This window comes from Mya arenaria, chromosome 4, assembly GCF_026914265.1.
Source record: "Mya arenaria isolate MELC-2E11 chromosome 4, ASM2691426v1".
NCBI classification, from domain to species: Eukaryota; Metazoa; Mollusca; class Bivalvia; order Myida; family Myidae; genus Mya; species Mya arenaria.
The window spans coordinates 16,571,181-16,587,438 of record NC_069125.1 but is presented as its reverse complement, the minus strand read 5'-3'; the positions used below and the strand labels follow the sequence as shown (position 1 = coordinate 16,587,438).

General features: G+C 33.0%; 1 protein-coding gene across 1 annotated transcript; it reads right to left on the bottom strand.

Moving 5' to 3' along the window:
• Nucleotides 1–4,798: 4,798 nt before the first annotated feature.
• On the bottom strand, nt 4,799–15,776 carry LOC128232601 (G-protein coupled receptor 161-like). Its single transcript, XM_052946261.1, has 2 exons — nt 15,707–15,776; nt 4,799–6,997 (listed from the first exon to the last, which is right to left on the bottom strand). The coding sequence occupies exon 2, from the start codon at nt 6,382–6,384 to the stop codon at nt 5,095–5,097; it is 1,290 nt and encodes a 429-aa protein (XP_052802221.1). The 5' UTR covers nt 6,385–6,997; nt 15,707–15,776; the 3' UTR covers nt 4,799–5,094.
• Between the last annotated feature and the right edge of the window lie 482 nt (nt 15,777–16,258).

Here is a 16,258-nt window from a genome sequence, read left to right as displayed (position 1 = left end):
CCTGAAAGCTTCTTCGGCCTGCCTGATGGCTAGTTGACATGCCTAAACGCTTCTTCGACCTGTCTGATGGCTAGTTGACGTGCCTGAAAGCTTCTTTGACTTGCATTAAGTGAAATGTACCATACTCTTATAATACATACAATCACTTCCTTCCCACTCAAATCAAATTTCTCCCACTATGGATTATAATAGTATCGAGTCAATTCAGTTTACTACGTAATAATATGCTGCGATACTTATGTCTGAAGTTTATAAGTTTCAATTACACTAACTTATGAATGTTTATGTTTACCTAACGAGACGGTTTGCTAACGAAACAATTCCGACAAAATCGACATTGTTTATACATTAAAACTGATACAATCAGATTCATCTCAAAACAATTCCTAAAATATTTTCTAACATGCATACATCTAATAAATGGTGCATACTATGAAATATTAAACGTTTTCCCATCATTAAATTGCAGTTAGAATATTATATTAAAAACAAACCATATGTTAATTCCGCCGCAAATTATTTCTCGATTTTGAAATTGGGTCTTAACATAGTTTATTGAACTTCTTGAAACGGGAGTAAAACACATTTTCTTCGCATCTCTTATATGGAGTGCCATGGTTGTTGATACTGTACGTGCAGTATAGTTGTAATCGTTTTATCGAAGTGCACACAATTAATTTATCGTATAAAATAACATTATTAGCAATTGTCCTCAGACGCAGTCAAAGGGAATAAATTAACAAACACAATAACACTAATCGAGAAAGCTTTCATATAATGTTACAGTGAAAAAATGCCAGTCTCTGAGGGGAAAAAGTAAACAAATTATCCCGAAAATATGCCAATACCGATCGTCGAAATCTGGCAACACAACAGATCTGAAAAAGTCAGCCTTTTCGAACTTAATCTTTGAAATTCGCATGAATTGATACTTGACGACTGGTAGCTGAGGTTAGTTGTGAGTCCTGTCGTCGAGATTGTCATAACCGACATCTTCATCAGTTGGATTACTCATGACCGATAACTCGCGAAAATTCCGCGAGCGCCAGATACCAACCATTCAACCAACTCATGGGTCCGTAAATTAAACATTCCGATGGTACGCGGCGCACGCTCGATACCGTAGTGAGTGCGTGGGGCTATTTGGGATGAAGTAGCCAAATATTCGAAAAGAGCTGAGGAAGTTATTTCTCGGCTATTTTGCGCGTATTTATCGAGTATGGGGCAAACATGTATCGAATATTAAAATTTTGGCGCCATCGTGCTTAATGAATCAAGCCATTTATCTTCATAAAGATTGATATGATACTTATATATTTAACATGCACACTTCAGAACAATTGCAATACAAATTATGAAAGCAGGCTTGTAGACAATCGTAGCCAGGTTTACCCTGTCAAACTAATTTAGACTCATACATATCATTTAAGAATACTTCCTTCATTGAGTTACAGTCATTGTGTCTCATCTGTACATAAACTTGAGCATTTTCGACACAATAAAGAAACATCTGCTAATGGAGTTTATTCAGACACATTGTAGAGACAAAGATAATTCATGATTAGTCTTTGAAACATTTAATAAAATATTTTCTCACATGCAAGGATAAAAAATGGTGCATATTTAGAAACATCAAACTTTTTTCAATAGTAAAGGGCTTGGTTCACGAAAGGGCGAAAATGCCACACTTTTGGTGTTGTTTAACTGTTTCTTATTTGGAAGAATAACCAATAGCATTTACAACATGAAATTGTGTTGTGCTATTTGAATGCCATGGCAACAATTCATTTAATGATGCAACATTGTTTTTGGTTTGTATGGCTGTTTTTGTATACATGGGATTTGGTTTCTTGGAAATCTTGAAATGTCCGTCTCAATTCTAGGTAAACTAACACAGCTTATAAAAATAGAAAAAAATACGTTGAATTGCTATCAAAGTATGTCCACTGCCTCTATATTAAAAATAAGCTAAAATATCAAACATAATGCTGCTTGTTCATCCTTTCATAACGTGATGGTTTACCGAACAAAAGCTCCTAAGTACGACCACAATACGACGCCCACTCACGACTTGACGTGAAGATCATGGCAAGTTAACTAGTAGCACATTTCTTTTAAGAATAACCTTTTAGAACGTTTACTTGAACAGTAGTTGTCCATGCGAAGCGTCCAAATGAAAGTGTAAACTAATCAATTGCAGCACGTAAAAGACTCATAACTGATGCAAATATAGCAAGAATAACCATCACGTGTACCACAACGCGTTAACTTTATGTTTGGCACCATATTTAGTTTTCAGAAAAATGTAATAAAACTCAATAAAATGTTATTTAGTCTATACTAAAAAGGCCGTGACAGAAATCATCTGTGTTTTGTAATGCCTTTGTCCATAAATAACCAAGGACTCGTAAACTCGTTGTTTGATTTATCACCTTTTTTGCATTTGTCATTTGGTAAGTCTTTTATACTTTTGCTTTGGTTTACCAAAGAGGTGTCTGTGCAATATTTCATAATATATATATATAATATGTGTTGGTTAAAACTGTAAGGGTAGAAATGTTTAAATGGAAAATATCTTTAGTGTTTTATTCGCCATTTAGAAATAAAATGCTCGTTAAGCAATGATATTACAAAATGTAACAATTTTATAAGTCATTGATACCAATATTACTGATGAAGAATTTCAGCTAATAAGAATACCGTAATTGATAATAACGAACTCGGAACGAACAAGGTCTCTTATTGTAATGTGAAAAACCTTAAATGGGAATGCTACCTGTCTCATAAGTCATAACAGACATTCCCAACCAGCAAGTACAGAAAATATAAACTTCCATATGAAGACATAACGCGCCTAGAGGTAAACTAAATCGATGAACATAAAATGAACATATATAAACTAGTCTACTTGTCATTGAGTCGATATTGTAAGGCTTTGCACCTAAATGGTTAAACATTGATATCAGTGACAAAATAATGTACTTCAGAAAAGGTTTAGTGACCTAAAGGTCAATCGTACATACGCACCTTTTGAACGGCATGCTCAATCTGCGCTCTTTTCTTGAAACTTATTCAACGTCACATTATTTAATTTCCTGAAATATCAAGCGCTTTATCGCTGATTTTCTACATTGTTAAGTTGATTCCGTTCAGGAGCTTAGGGAATACTGGATACATTTACATAGTGATCCTTACCAATACAATAGCACTTTAGGCGATTGGGGCAATGACATTGTCGCACTTTTCATTGACATTACCAGTATCACTCAACACAACAGTTTCATTATTGTAATTCGATTTTCAGATATATCGCTCCCAAGAATTTGTTCCACAATCCCATTTAAGTACGTCTGTTTTTTCGAAATCCGGGTATTATGATAGCTGTGTTGTCGGCGTCATCTTCGTCGTGCAATAACCATAACCTTCTTAACAACTCTAAAACCGTTCAGGAGATTCAGATGAAACTTGATAAACCTATTGCCAGAGATTATACTTACATGTAGCAAAGCCTCTAACTATGACCTTTAACTTAAAGTTATTTTTTTTCACTGGATAAAGCGATCAAACGTTGGCTTTCGTTCCTAGCTTGCTGGGACGTTAAGAATAATCACGTTAAAAGGTTAGATCAAATGTATTATTTAAATCATCTAAACTTAAAAAAAACAAATATCTGAATATGTTTTTTTAAAAATAGATTGAGACTAGTAAACTATTTACAAGGATATATAACTTAAAAAAAACTGTGAATAACATTAATAGCTGCGATATACATAAAACTTTATTTCGATCAGAGGAACATATACTGTAACCATAGCGCCAATTGCCTATCATTGTTTCTTAGATGCGACATGTTTTGAACATCTATTTACTCAGTTGCTCAACTATAATTCTCAATTTGATTATTTTCGATATCTATCCTTGAGGATATCGGGCGATATTACGCATCATCTCGCTGTGCTTGTGTTCTACTGTTGACGTTAAAGCGTGATTAAAGCCCATGCCTATATAAAGACGTACTTTTGCATTAAAACTAAGCAATGACACCCTTATGCATGCATTTATTATTTATACCCACAGGTTCTGGTATAGTTTCCATAAACAGTATACTTTTTCGGGCTGCACTGACTTCAATATTATTTTTGTTTTTCTTCGCTTCTGCTAGAAGACCAAGCAATACAGATGAATTGAAGATTGCACATAAATCAATTTTGATGTGTATGCACGTTTTACATATAGAAGAGAGTCTGCTAGAATTTTTGTCTTGTAATGTTTATCCTGACATTGTTATATCACATTGATATATCACAGTGATTGCTAAGTAAGGCTGATGAGACCGCCACTGGTGCGTTTATCTATACCTCAATTTGTCCGTATATTTCCTGGAATATTTTTACGTAGTAATTGATTTTTTTAAAATTGAATAATGTTCATTGATAATCTTTTAAACAATAATATTTATTTAATTGATGATATACAATGACGGTAATAAAATAACGGGCATGAAATCATATTGATGATAAAAACATTAAGTGATAAAGCCAAATAAAATGTGGAAAGTTAATAAACGAATGTATGGTCAGGTATATGTTCACACTATTAAGCATAAGAAACTGTTTTTATTTAATTCTAGTCAATATTTATTATGATAGATTCAATAATTTCCTTTTACAGGAAAACCTACCAAGTAAACAATACCAGCACTAGTCCCTTTTCGATTTTAACAATCATGGATATTTTACTTAGTCATTAATTCTTCCATGTTGGAAGAGCGTAGTTTAAAGAAATATTCATAGGAGCATGTAAAACAGAGATAAGTAGCCTGAAAGTATAATTTAACAAGAGGTGCTGATTGTTTTTATTACATATTTTTTTTAAATAAAAATCTCAAAAGTTATGTTTCATAACTGCTGAGCTAAAAAAAACTATAATCGCATGACCAAAGGCATTTAAGCTAAGATAGAAACACTGTATCGAAGTGGTAAATAAATTAAACAAATTTAACCTTTGAAGTAGATTACTTTGAATGACAAAAAAAGAGAAACTAACATATAGTCAAGTCGACAAACAATAAATTCAACCAATATAAATATCCATTTATATTTTTGTCATTGCCAATTTTTCGTCCTCTTCCTGAATAATCATTGAGGTCAATGTCGCAGCTGTATTGACGTGGTGAAGAATTTCAATGACCTCTGATTCTTGACTTCCTTCCCGTGATATGCATGGAGATTGTCGGATGCAGTTCGGGTTAAAACTTGGTCTTCTTGACTCATTTCGATTTCCTTTGCACATATCCCTATTTAAACTGTCCTGCTTTAAACCCAAGATGCTTTTCAATTCAACCCTCTGAAGTTTACAGCGAAACACATAAACTAGTGGATTTATTGCGCAACTCGACAGGGCAAGTAACACTGACAACGTCTTAACGACGGGGTCAATACGATCTTGATCGTCTAAAAGGCATTCTAGAATAATAATGATAAAGTACAACAACCAACATAAAATAAATGTGAATAACACCATAAAACTAGTCACCGCGGCCTTTCTCTCATCGCGTCTCCAGAGAACTGACCCGGTTTTGCTGCTGCAAATAAGCCTGTGCATCAAAATTTGCGCAGAGCTGTTGCGACGACCCCCTCTTAGTGATAACTCGGAGTAATCATTAAGTCCAGATGATATTGTACTGTTCCGCCGCACCTTTTCGCTGCTTACTTTCGCCGCTTTAAAAATAGAACAATATGCCCACATGATTATGCATGAAGGCAGAATAAAACACACTGTTACAAGGAAAATGCTGTAAGATCGATCTCTATGCTGTTTACTATATGCAACTGTCATACATGAAATTTTGTATCGCTGGAATTCATAGCTGTTCCATCCTAAAAGTGGTGGTAGTGAACACAAAATGGCCGAAAACCAAACTGAAGCTATCATTACGGACGCCCGTTTGCTTGTCATCGTCATTGAGTAATGTAATGGTTTTGCAACAGCCAAATAACGATCTATGGCAATTAGGAGCAATGTAAATGTACTTGCAGTAAAAATCAGGTTCATTCCAAATCCCGAAGCGTGGCACCAAAATGACCCGAACCACCACTCTTGAGAAATAAGCGATGTAACCACAAAAGGCATTATGGCAACAGTCTGAAGAATGTTGCAAACTGATAGATTTACTATAAACCTATTAGAAATCGTCAAAAGCACTGGCCGCTTGAAGAATATCACAAACACAGTAATATTTCCAACAAAACTCACGACGAATATGGCGAATAAAACGACTGTCATTATAACGACGTTCGACATACCAAGCCGTCCATCTTTGAAAATATCCCTATCTTCATGTACAGGACTGGACAAGTTCCTCGTGCTTTCATTCTGTTGCATTGCTTTTTTCAACAATAACTATGTGTTACATCAAACACTCAATGTTTCAACTCCAATAAGGCATTTCCATTTCATTTGTCAAAGAATCTATAATTATCCTCTACGTGTCAATAAAAAAATGCATTCTTTAGTTAAAACCTTATTAAAGGTATTGGAAAGATATTCCTGATGATTTTGTCGTTTCTGTCCTTCTACGAATAATTATATTGAAATAAATGAGTGAACACTCCAGACAAAGTCTCCATTAAGCGACTGTGCCACAGAAATAATTTAAGCTCAATTCTTATAGGAACGTTAAATATCCTCTTGACCGAGTTTTCTTCCTGAATTCACACCAGCGTTCTTTATTTAATCCTGCTCCTTACGCTTACAATTACTGTCTACTCCCGCCGTTGTTGAAGGCAATCTAGTATCCCTAGCACTTATTTGTGCCGTATAGTTTTGCCTAGTGCCAGTCTCCTAGTAAAACGGCTTGTTTCAGAAAATAATTCCCAATATATACCAACGAGGAGGCGCTACATTTTAAGGCCAGTTTTCCAATGCTACCTTCCGATACTACCTCCGACAGTATGTAGAGTACCAGCCATTCATTCTTTCCACCGTCTTCATAAGTCTGAAAATAAACAATGGACAACATAATGATGGGTGTTCTATAATGTGGAGAAAGTGAGAAAATGGATGGGTTATTTACAAATCTTTCTTCAATAATGTCTATTAATCGTCATGATTTTTAATTCAAGTAGATTAAAGAAAATCCCAGCAAATGAGGATGATATTTACATTGAATAGTTTATATGAAACTGATGGTCAATTATTTATCATTTGTTTGTAAACAATTCCAATTAACAGGAAAAATCACATAAATAAAAATTACAAATATTGAAATAACGTTTCAATAAATGCTGGGCTTTCCATCTTAGCCCTTTTCAACATCCATTTCGTGGAAATATCTATTACATATTGTATTTTTACCCTAATATCGACTATTCAACAATCATCAATGCTCTGATTAAATGTTTTAGGCTTAACTAAATACTTTGACCATTTGCACACCCTCGTAAAATAAATATTACGTATGATTGGCTTAGAAGCGACTCGGTTGCTTATATTTTGGTAATTTTCATTTTGTTTTAGAACATTCATGTCAAACTCTATAAACGTTTCAAAAATTGTGACGATTTAATAAAATTGCTTTTATAGGCGGAAAAGTACCCCTTTAAGAGCAAAGTTTTCCATTTCCTCGCACTTTATTCAATTATACTACGGCTGCCTGGAATCAAAATTCAAACAAGATAATCCATTAAGTAAGGACTTCTAAATAGAATTCTGATTTCCTTAAAAGAAACTATCGATCACCCTAAGAAACAAGATAAAACATCAGATAATGATTAAATGCCAAAGGAAAAAAAACGTATTTGGAAATGTCGTTTGTTTCGTGCAAAATTGTTTTCATTTTAAACTTCTTACTTTTTTCAAATTTTAATTTATTCATTAGACATGAGAATGTATTCATGTTTTAAAGAAATTATTAATGATATGCTTTCATTTAAATTCCTGGCTGCATTTATTTAAATAACTAATTCGATCCTACATTATGCAATTATCGGCACCCACGGTACCTCGCCTGTTGATACTTGATGGTTAAGCACCGAGCATATTCAAGAACCGGAGGAATCCGACGATAATCTTTTACTAAAAAAACTGAACTTAGAAATTGACAAACACAAATTCATCGTTCGATCATATGATAACATCACAGGAGCAATACACGAGTTCAAAGCTTATATTTTGAATATCTAGGAAGCAATTTGCATGAGAAAAAAAGAAAATACTGCATATACAGAAATATATTGAAATGTGTGAGCAGATTGAACGCGTTAGTTGTTTCAGCGGTTTGTTCTACATTTTAAGTCTTTTCTATAATGGGAAGGTCACACTTTATAAGAACATTTTAACTGACAATGCTACCATTATAAGCGTAGAAGTAGTGCCTTACTTTTTTAAATAATTTTAAACATCAGTCTAAGATATGTATAAATAGCTACACGTTTGTACCGCACATTGATCGAATTTAAACGTAAAAAAAGAAGAAAAAAGAAAGAACTAGAAACGATAATTCAATCCATTCGATTTAAAAATAATATGCAGAGTTATATTATGTTTGTATTGATCTATGATGAAATGCGTTTCTCGTCCAGTATTATTTAGGCGTCAAAAAGGCTGCTGCTTTGTACAATGGTACTTCAATTATTAGATTATATGAAAACATAGTTTTAACCTTGGTTATGCGAGCTGTGCCAAATGAGTGACAAAGGCTGCTCTTGTGTATTTTGGCTTCTAGATTTGTCCGTGCATGTTCTCAACATTAACGTAATAAAAACCGGTTGAAATCAGTTACTACTATCACATTCTTGCAATGATTTGCTTCCATGTTTGTGTTGTTGTTGATTTTGCTGTTTTCTCAAAGAGCTATGTTCTCTCGATAAAAACAAAGCGTGGAACAAAACATGGACATTAGCGAAGAACAGCAAAGTGCCAGACAATTGCAAAATATGTCCGCTATATAACCCCACTTCAATATAAAACAGAGGAGAAACATTTATGGTCATAATTATGTCATGAATATGAGAAGAAGATATTCTGTTTATACTAGTTAGAACCCATACAGTTACGAAAATCCTTTAAACAACAATGTGTTTTGACAAGTATTATCTGCTGCTAGGAGCAATCTCTCAGCAAAAGTTATTTTAGTCTTTCCTAAAAAATATATCATATTTCATTGGAATGTTTTGTTATTAATTGTGATGTTGTTCTGAAGAAGATAATAAATAATATAGTCGCTTCTTTTGTATTTACTTAAATGATAACGTAATTCAAAAAAGTCGTTCTAATGCATTTACTTTAAAAAATACTAAAAGATGAAATATGATTTCATCACCCCTATCACACTCTATGGCAATGTAACGCAAGAATGTTGTTTTACTCTTGAGGGGGTTAGTTATAGTAATATGGATACCTCAACTGCAAACTTATGATACAATCAAATGGTGTATATTCCTCAGTCTCATTAAAATTCAAGTCCGCAGTATTCCATTCAGACAACATTCAAGTATATTAACGAGATATGTTTGTCAAACATAATCGGTACACCACGGCCATTTTCCATCGAAAACAACCTCGGAAGTTATTGGACGGTTAACAAAGTCAAAATTATTTTCTTTTAACTACGCTGCATGTAGATCGCGTAGTTATTTGAATTTAGCAGTAAAACCCCTAGGACTTTTCTCTTTGAAATTTAATGGATTTATTCAACAATACGATTAACTTGGAATCAATATTAAGTAAGTAATACTAATTACACGTTAAAACACTTCCGCTTAGTTTGTAACTATTCTTGTAAAAAGCAATACAGGAACATGTTTTACCTCGGCGGTCGAAATCACATCACGAGCAAGTGAGTATCTTTTTAAAAAACCTTATTCGAATCCTTCACCTTAAAACAATTAAACAAACTGAAATCGGGGAATGACGTCATGGGTAAATTGTAATACTGTCAACACAGTGTAAGTAAAAGATGACAAACTATACAACAATTATGCAAGCTGTTGGAAATATCTAGTTAAAAATGTTTCGTGATATGAAATAAACAAATATGATGGTTAATTTGTAAACTCTAAAATACCCCAATTCAATTTAACGCCTCAATTCAGTATATAGATGAAATATTGCTCTATGCTTTAAGCTAAATTGTAGAAAAAAGAGAACGTTGACGAAGCTTTGAGGTACGATCGGTTTGATTAGAATGCCTCAAATAAAATGATACTTTTAAAAATTAAATATATTAATTATAAACGTTGGGATTACCGCCTGAATAAATAAATGTTTTTTTAATACATTTATAGGTTACCAACATTATAGCTGTCTCAACAATAAGAGACCCTTTACCTTATTTCAATTGTTCATGTTACGTGTTTTATCATGTGTATGTTTCAATGTACAGCTCATTAGCAGCAAGTGTGTACATGGGTCATATTTGTAGTTTAATTTTGCAAAGGGTGCAAACTATCAAAACTTGAACTATGTAAACACTGTTTTATCAGCGTGTAGTTATGAAATAATTATGGCCACAGGAACGTTTCAGAACACTTAATGCTTGTTTAAATGTCATTTTGCTTATGGTATTTCACACAAAATGGACAAATTGAATGGCATATTTTTACAAGGATTGTTTTAAGAGATACTTAAGAGCTATTAAGAAATGTCAAAGAGAAACATGACGAATAAAAAAAAATGATTAAAATCACCCGAAGCAAAGAAACTAACCAATACAATAAATTAATATGATCATTATCAATTTTACGAACTACTTCTACTGATGCACTAGTATACATCGAGGTGATCATATTGTGTCAAAACATCGAAACAGAAGTTCACTTTGGGTTGAAACAAGTCTAGAAGTAAAATAAAAAAAAAATCAATTATATATCAATAAAGGTTGAGATTGTTAAGATAGCTCATTAACTCGGTCAGGAGATTCGGATCCACACGGGCCTTTTCGACGCCAATCGTCACACTTTTACCATCTTGAACAAATTAATGAAGAAATAGTAAGCAGTCATATGTTGTTTGATATAATCCAGAAAAAGTTGTCAAACACCTTTCAATAATTGCTTACTTTCGACACTGGTGAAGATATCATACATTGTACCAAAGCCAATATACAAAGTTTATTTCTTTGAGATTATTCCCAACATATGTGTTCAGCTTAATATTCAATGAATGATGGAAATTAAAAACAAATAGAGCTGCAATCTTGGTTATTCTGTGGATTGTATCATTTCTCGTATAGCGAATGCTCAATTATTATGTGTCTCGAGTTGACTGACAGTCTTTATTGTATTCAAGTACCCCGAAAATCAATATTTTATGAATTTAAAAACTACATTGAATCAGATAGGTGTGACAGAGAGAGAAATCCCAACACCAAAGTAAGACTCTTGTTGGAATGTATGAGATGGTGCCACCGTGACGCCCACTGAAATAAGACTTTTAAAAATTCAAGTGTGTCTTAATATCCTTCATGAGCTTGAGACCTGCAATAGTGTGACACACTTAAAAAATCATCACTACACACAATTTCACTAAGTATGTTAGTCAACTGGTTTCCGTTATATTGTGATTTTTATTTTAATCATTATTTTCCTGGAATAAACCAGATGCAGTCCGTGTCTCTGATTATACTTATACTTACGAGACCACCGAGATTATATGACCACGATACCACATTTCAAAAATAAAGCTTCCGAGTCGATGATTCAATACCCATGTTGCACATGCCACGTGGTTTAAGTGTCATATTATGCAAACAGCAACTTGATATAAATAGCAGACACGTTTACTGCAAAAGACCGTCAACTGTTAAATATATACACTATTATAAATAGGTAAGCTACAAATTAGTATAAAAAGCTAGCACCTAGTGTCAACGCTATAGGTACCTTGTGTGTTTCGGAATATTAAAGGGCTAGACAACTGATGATAAAATTGCAAGAGAAAAATAAATTGTCAAAAACCTACATAAAATTAGCATCTTCTTGTGTAGCACATTGAATCGAATTGAACTTTGGAACCGTTATCCGAGGACGGGGAAACACAGATGAGACAGCAACATGATTGGTGCGTTTATTATTTAAACCATGTAAAATGACATTATAATCGGCCTTCTATAAGCTCGCACTGACAAGTCTAGCCTTGCATTGAGGAATTACCATATATATGTTTTAACCAACTGGTGTATAGCCCCTCGAAAAGGTTAAAAATGGTCATTTTCGTTGAAAATATATACTGTTTATGTTTAGATGCTAGGTCAAAATGTTCTAATAATGTATTTCTTAATTATTGTCAAATACAAAATATTTCATAGTTTAAACCTATCAATAGTGTGGAAAGTATCGCACACTCCTAATACCATCAAGTCATACAACCACCATACACAGATTTGAAATTATTATTATTTAACCTAAACATACATTGGTGTCTCCATTTACGTCAATTGTCTGGAAATGTGCTTCACTATATTTCACTGACATACGGGAGAGAAGGAATCGATCATTTATTAAAAGCATAAACTAGCATAAGGTATTTTCATTTGATTAAATTATTTTTGATCATTAATGTCAAATGAGTTAATCATGATAACTCATTCAAATTAAAAACAATATTGCATCAACCTATATGGAGCCTTTTTAAGAACACTCGTACATTTTTCAAAAGGTGCTCGTTCTATTGTTTTTTTTCTCCCACCCGCATACGATTCTCGACATATTAATAATTGCGCAAGTTACAGCGTCAATGACTTAGTAGAGACATCCCAGGAGTCCATTATCTTGCCTGAAATCAAGTGTCCATTTGCTTCCAATGAAAGCAAATACTGAAATATTCAATATTCATTCAGAACTTGAAGAGCATTGTATCATACGGCATACATTTAAAATATTTAACTGGTCAATGTTATGACAAAGAGTCGATTCAGTTACCAACGTAACATACACTTTTTGTTAAAGAGAAAGTTATATACAATATAAATGCATTTCGAGTGCAACAATATCTTTCCTCCACTAAGATTCCTCCAACGTTTGGCTGGAAGTCTCGTCAATAAAAACACAATATGAACATATATGTTTAATATAAATTGCAGTATTATAATACTTGTAACGATATGGTTTGGTTGTAACGGAATTGGCGGGTAATCAGAAAAAAAACCCAGAAACAGTTAAATTCCATGTAAATACCTTTTTCACACAATAATTAAATATATCGTTGCCATATCATACAATAACAGTCTCTTTTATCGAGTTGACGTAATTTTCATCGTAAAATGAGTTCATTAGGGAGATAAAACTTTATATCGGGAAAGGAACACATTAGTTTTTAATGTCTATAATTTATTTTTGAGTGCATTTTAAAATGTTTCGGAAGTTTTGAATTGTATCTCTTATTCCCAAGCAGTACAATCAAAGGAGAACTGGCACACTTAAAGAAGCGGACAGCATTAATAAACCATTGCGTGTAACGTTTTCTTTTAGGTTCTGGTCGGGGTAAAATTAAACAGTTCATCAGATGTATGCCTGCCATAAACTTGCTTCTCAAAACCAAGAAGTAATTTTAGAATTATTATGCATGGTTATACTTATTCCTTAAAACTTGTTTAGAGTGTTCATAATCACATTTGCAAAGAAATGTGTTAAGCGACCCCCGTTATGTTAATACAGTATGCCTAAATATTTGTACAATTATATGTTTTTAAGCATGTTGTCACATTTTTGTAAATATTGTTCCCAGTGTTCATACTTACCTTTGCCAAGAATTTTGCTTAGCATAACCTGCGCTTTGTGAATGCAGAATGTCTAAATATTAGAACGCTTTTAAAGAGTATAGACTGACGTTACAACACAAACTTGTAACTGCTTGTTGTTATGGAATCTCATTTGGTGAAGAAAAAAAACACACTTCATTATCACATAAACATACAATTGTGCTGAACATTATTCACTAAAATTTACACACTCTCTGTGCCACTTTTGTGTTGATAAATCGACAGGGAATTTCGAAAGCAAGCTTTATCTTTTTTAACGAATTTTGATGCATTTTGTTGTTTTCAATGATAATAAATGTCTTCAGGATAACTTTTTAATACATTTGATTATGTAATTACGGCTTATATGTGTTTAGATTAGCCCAATGTGTATAATTTAGCATTTTATTGATGTTATTGATTAATCTAACATTTCGAAGGCAACGCAGTCATTTTAAATTGTGTATGTTCAGTTTTCTTTAAAACTTCTAGCTGCCCCAAACTGTAAATTCAATCAGTACCTAGTGTGAAATGACGCTTCTACCAATTACGCAGTAATCGTTCGACAGTTGTAAACGACCTAGTTCATTACTCACCCGTAAACAATTATTTTGCTGTTATCGGACTTAGGTTTTTTATGCATAACGATCTTTTTCACTAACCAATGGTTTAACTTAATTCCGAAGATGAATATAACTTTTATAACAGGATTTTTCAACAATTTACGAGGCGGCAATTTTTACCATTCGCAAACAGTGTCTTCCAGGAAAAACGCAAACAAATAGCCGGCATGAGCTGTCGCATAAAATTGATAATGCAGAATGATACGTCAAATAGAGATTTTCTCACTTAGCACTTAAATTACAAGAAGAAATATTGTGTCATTCGCTCTTATAACGTGAATAGATTAATACAATTGATCGTAAGCTTCGGTCAAATGAGACAAAATAATACGACTTCAGTAAAGTGCTATGTAATGATTGGTGTTGTTCTGATTAATGGCTTCTTTCATCGAACTTTGTAACTTTCAGTTTACAAAAAATGCTTATGCTCTAATTGTTTTATTGAGTTATCAGTCTTTTTCTTAGTTCTCATGATTTGTACTGATAATAAAATTGATTAAGATAAGAATGAACAATACTATCACAAAGAGAAAGTCAAATTCACGGCGTTAACTAATTCTTTTACACTATGGTAAACGACGTTTCAATTTCTGCTGAAAAATGACAACGTAGGGATTGATTTATATTTAACCAGCGTTCATACGTGGTTAACGAACGTTAAGTATGAATCAATCCTTTCCTGACTGAGATGGCAGAGTAGATTTAACGTCAAACGTATACTCGAGTTGTGTAAGTCGTTTTAACGACATAAAGTCGTCTTTGTATGAGATACCTTAGTCGATTTACGAAACAAAAATAATAAGTATGTCACCTCTATGCTACCTAACATCTTTAATATTGTGTTTACTATCAGGTAAAAGAAGTTTTAGAAGCAAATAACATGAATATTTATATACATGTATATATAAGTGTACAAAAAATGGAGTCGTAGATCATCAATTCTAAGATGTATCTGATTTTATCATAATTAAATATAAATGGTCTAAAGTATGTTGGAAGCTTAATGTCAGCATACAGCAACAATTTATTAAGCATAGAAACAACACTTGCAACATTTCTTTATCAAGGAATACCATGGATAAAATACAACAAGCAAAACTTAACATGTCCACATTTCAGCGCACATGGTTAAGTTATTCAATGACAAAAAATGTTTAACATTGGAACAAAGGGGCAAAATTATAATAACACAGTTTCAAAAAGCACATATTAGAAGTACTTCCAGGAAAGCACAAAGTTTAAACTTACTTTTTGTATTGTAGGTATTCTCTTTCCGGTGCTAATTGCATTTATATAAATCAATTTAAAAACCATAAGCTTATGTTTGTTTATTACATGTACTTACATTATACATATTTGAACGCATATTTTGCAGGTGCCATTTGCACAAATTCAATGGATTATCTTAAAGGGACTTTGACGGTATCACTTTAAGTCCAACCTGTCATCACCAAGATTAGCACTGAAATGAAATAATCAGCCCCAGAGATAGTTCTCTGTGATTTGCCTGTGCATAATAAGTTCCGTACCTGATACGACTGATAACTGTCTATTAATACATCGATGCTACTATTTATAGTCACTACAGTGTTACCGCGGTACATTCTCTATCCAAAAGTATATCTGTGATAAGTGCTTTTGTAATGCGGTATTTATCATCGCTCGAACAACTAATTAATACAGATCTAGGTTGATACCTTAAGATAAGTATTTTTGCCAATAATGATAATCCTGTATCAAGATATCTGGATTGTTTAAACAAATCATTTGAACGACTGCGTATGGACATTATTCAGTTTTATTTTTATGTTTTACATTTCTAGTTTGCCTATGCATAAGCGTACCAATTGTATCTATCTATAATTACTCATTTTGATTTTTTTTGACGTCATCGTGA

Coding starts and splice junctions, on each gene's coding strand:
- LOC128232601 (XM_052946261.1), bottom strand. CDS start 6,384: ATGCAACAGAATGAAAGCACGAGGAACTTGTCCAGTCCTGTACATGAA.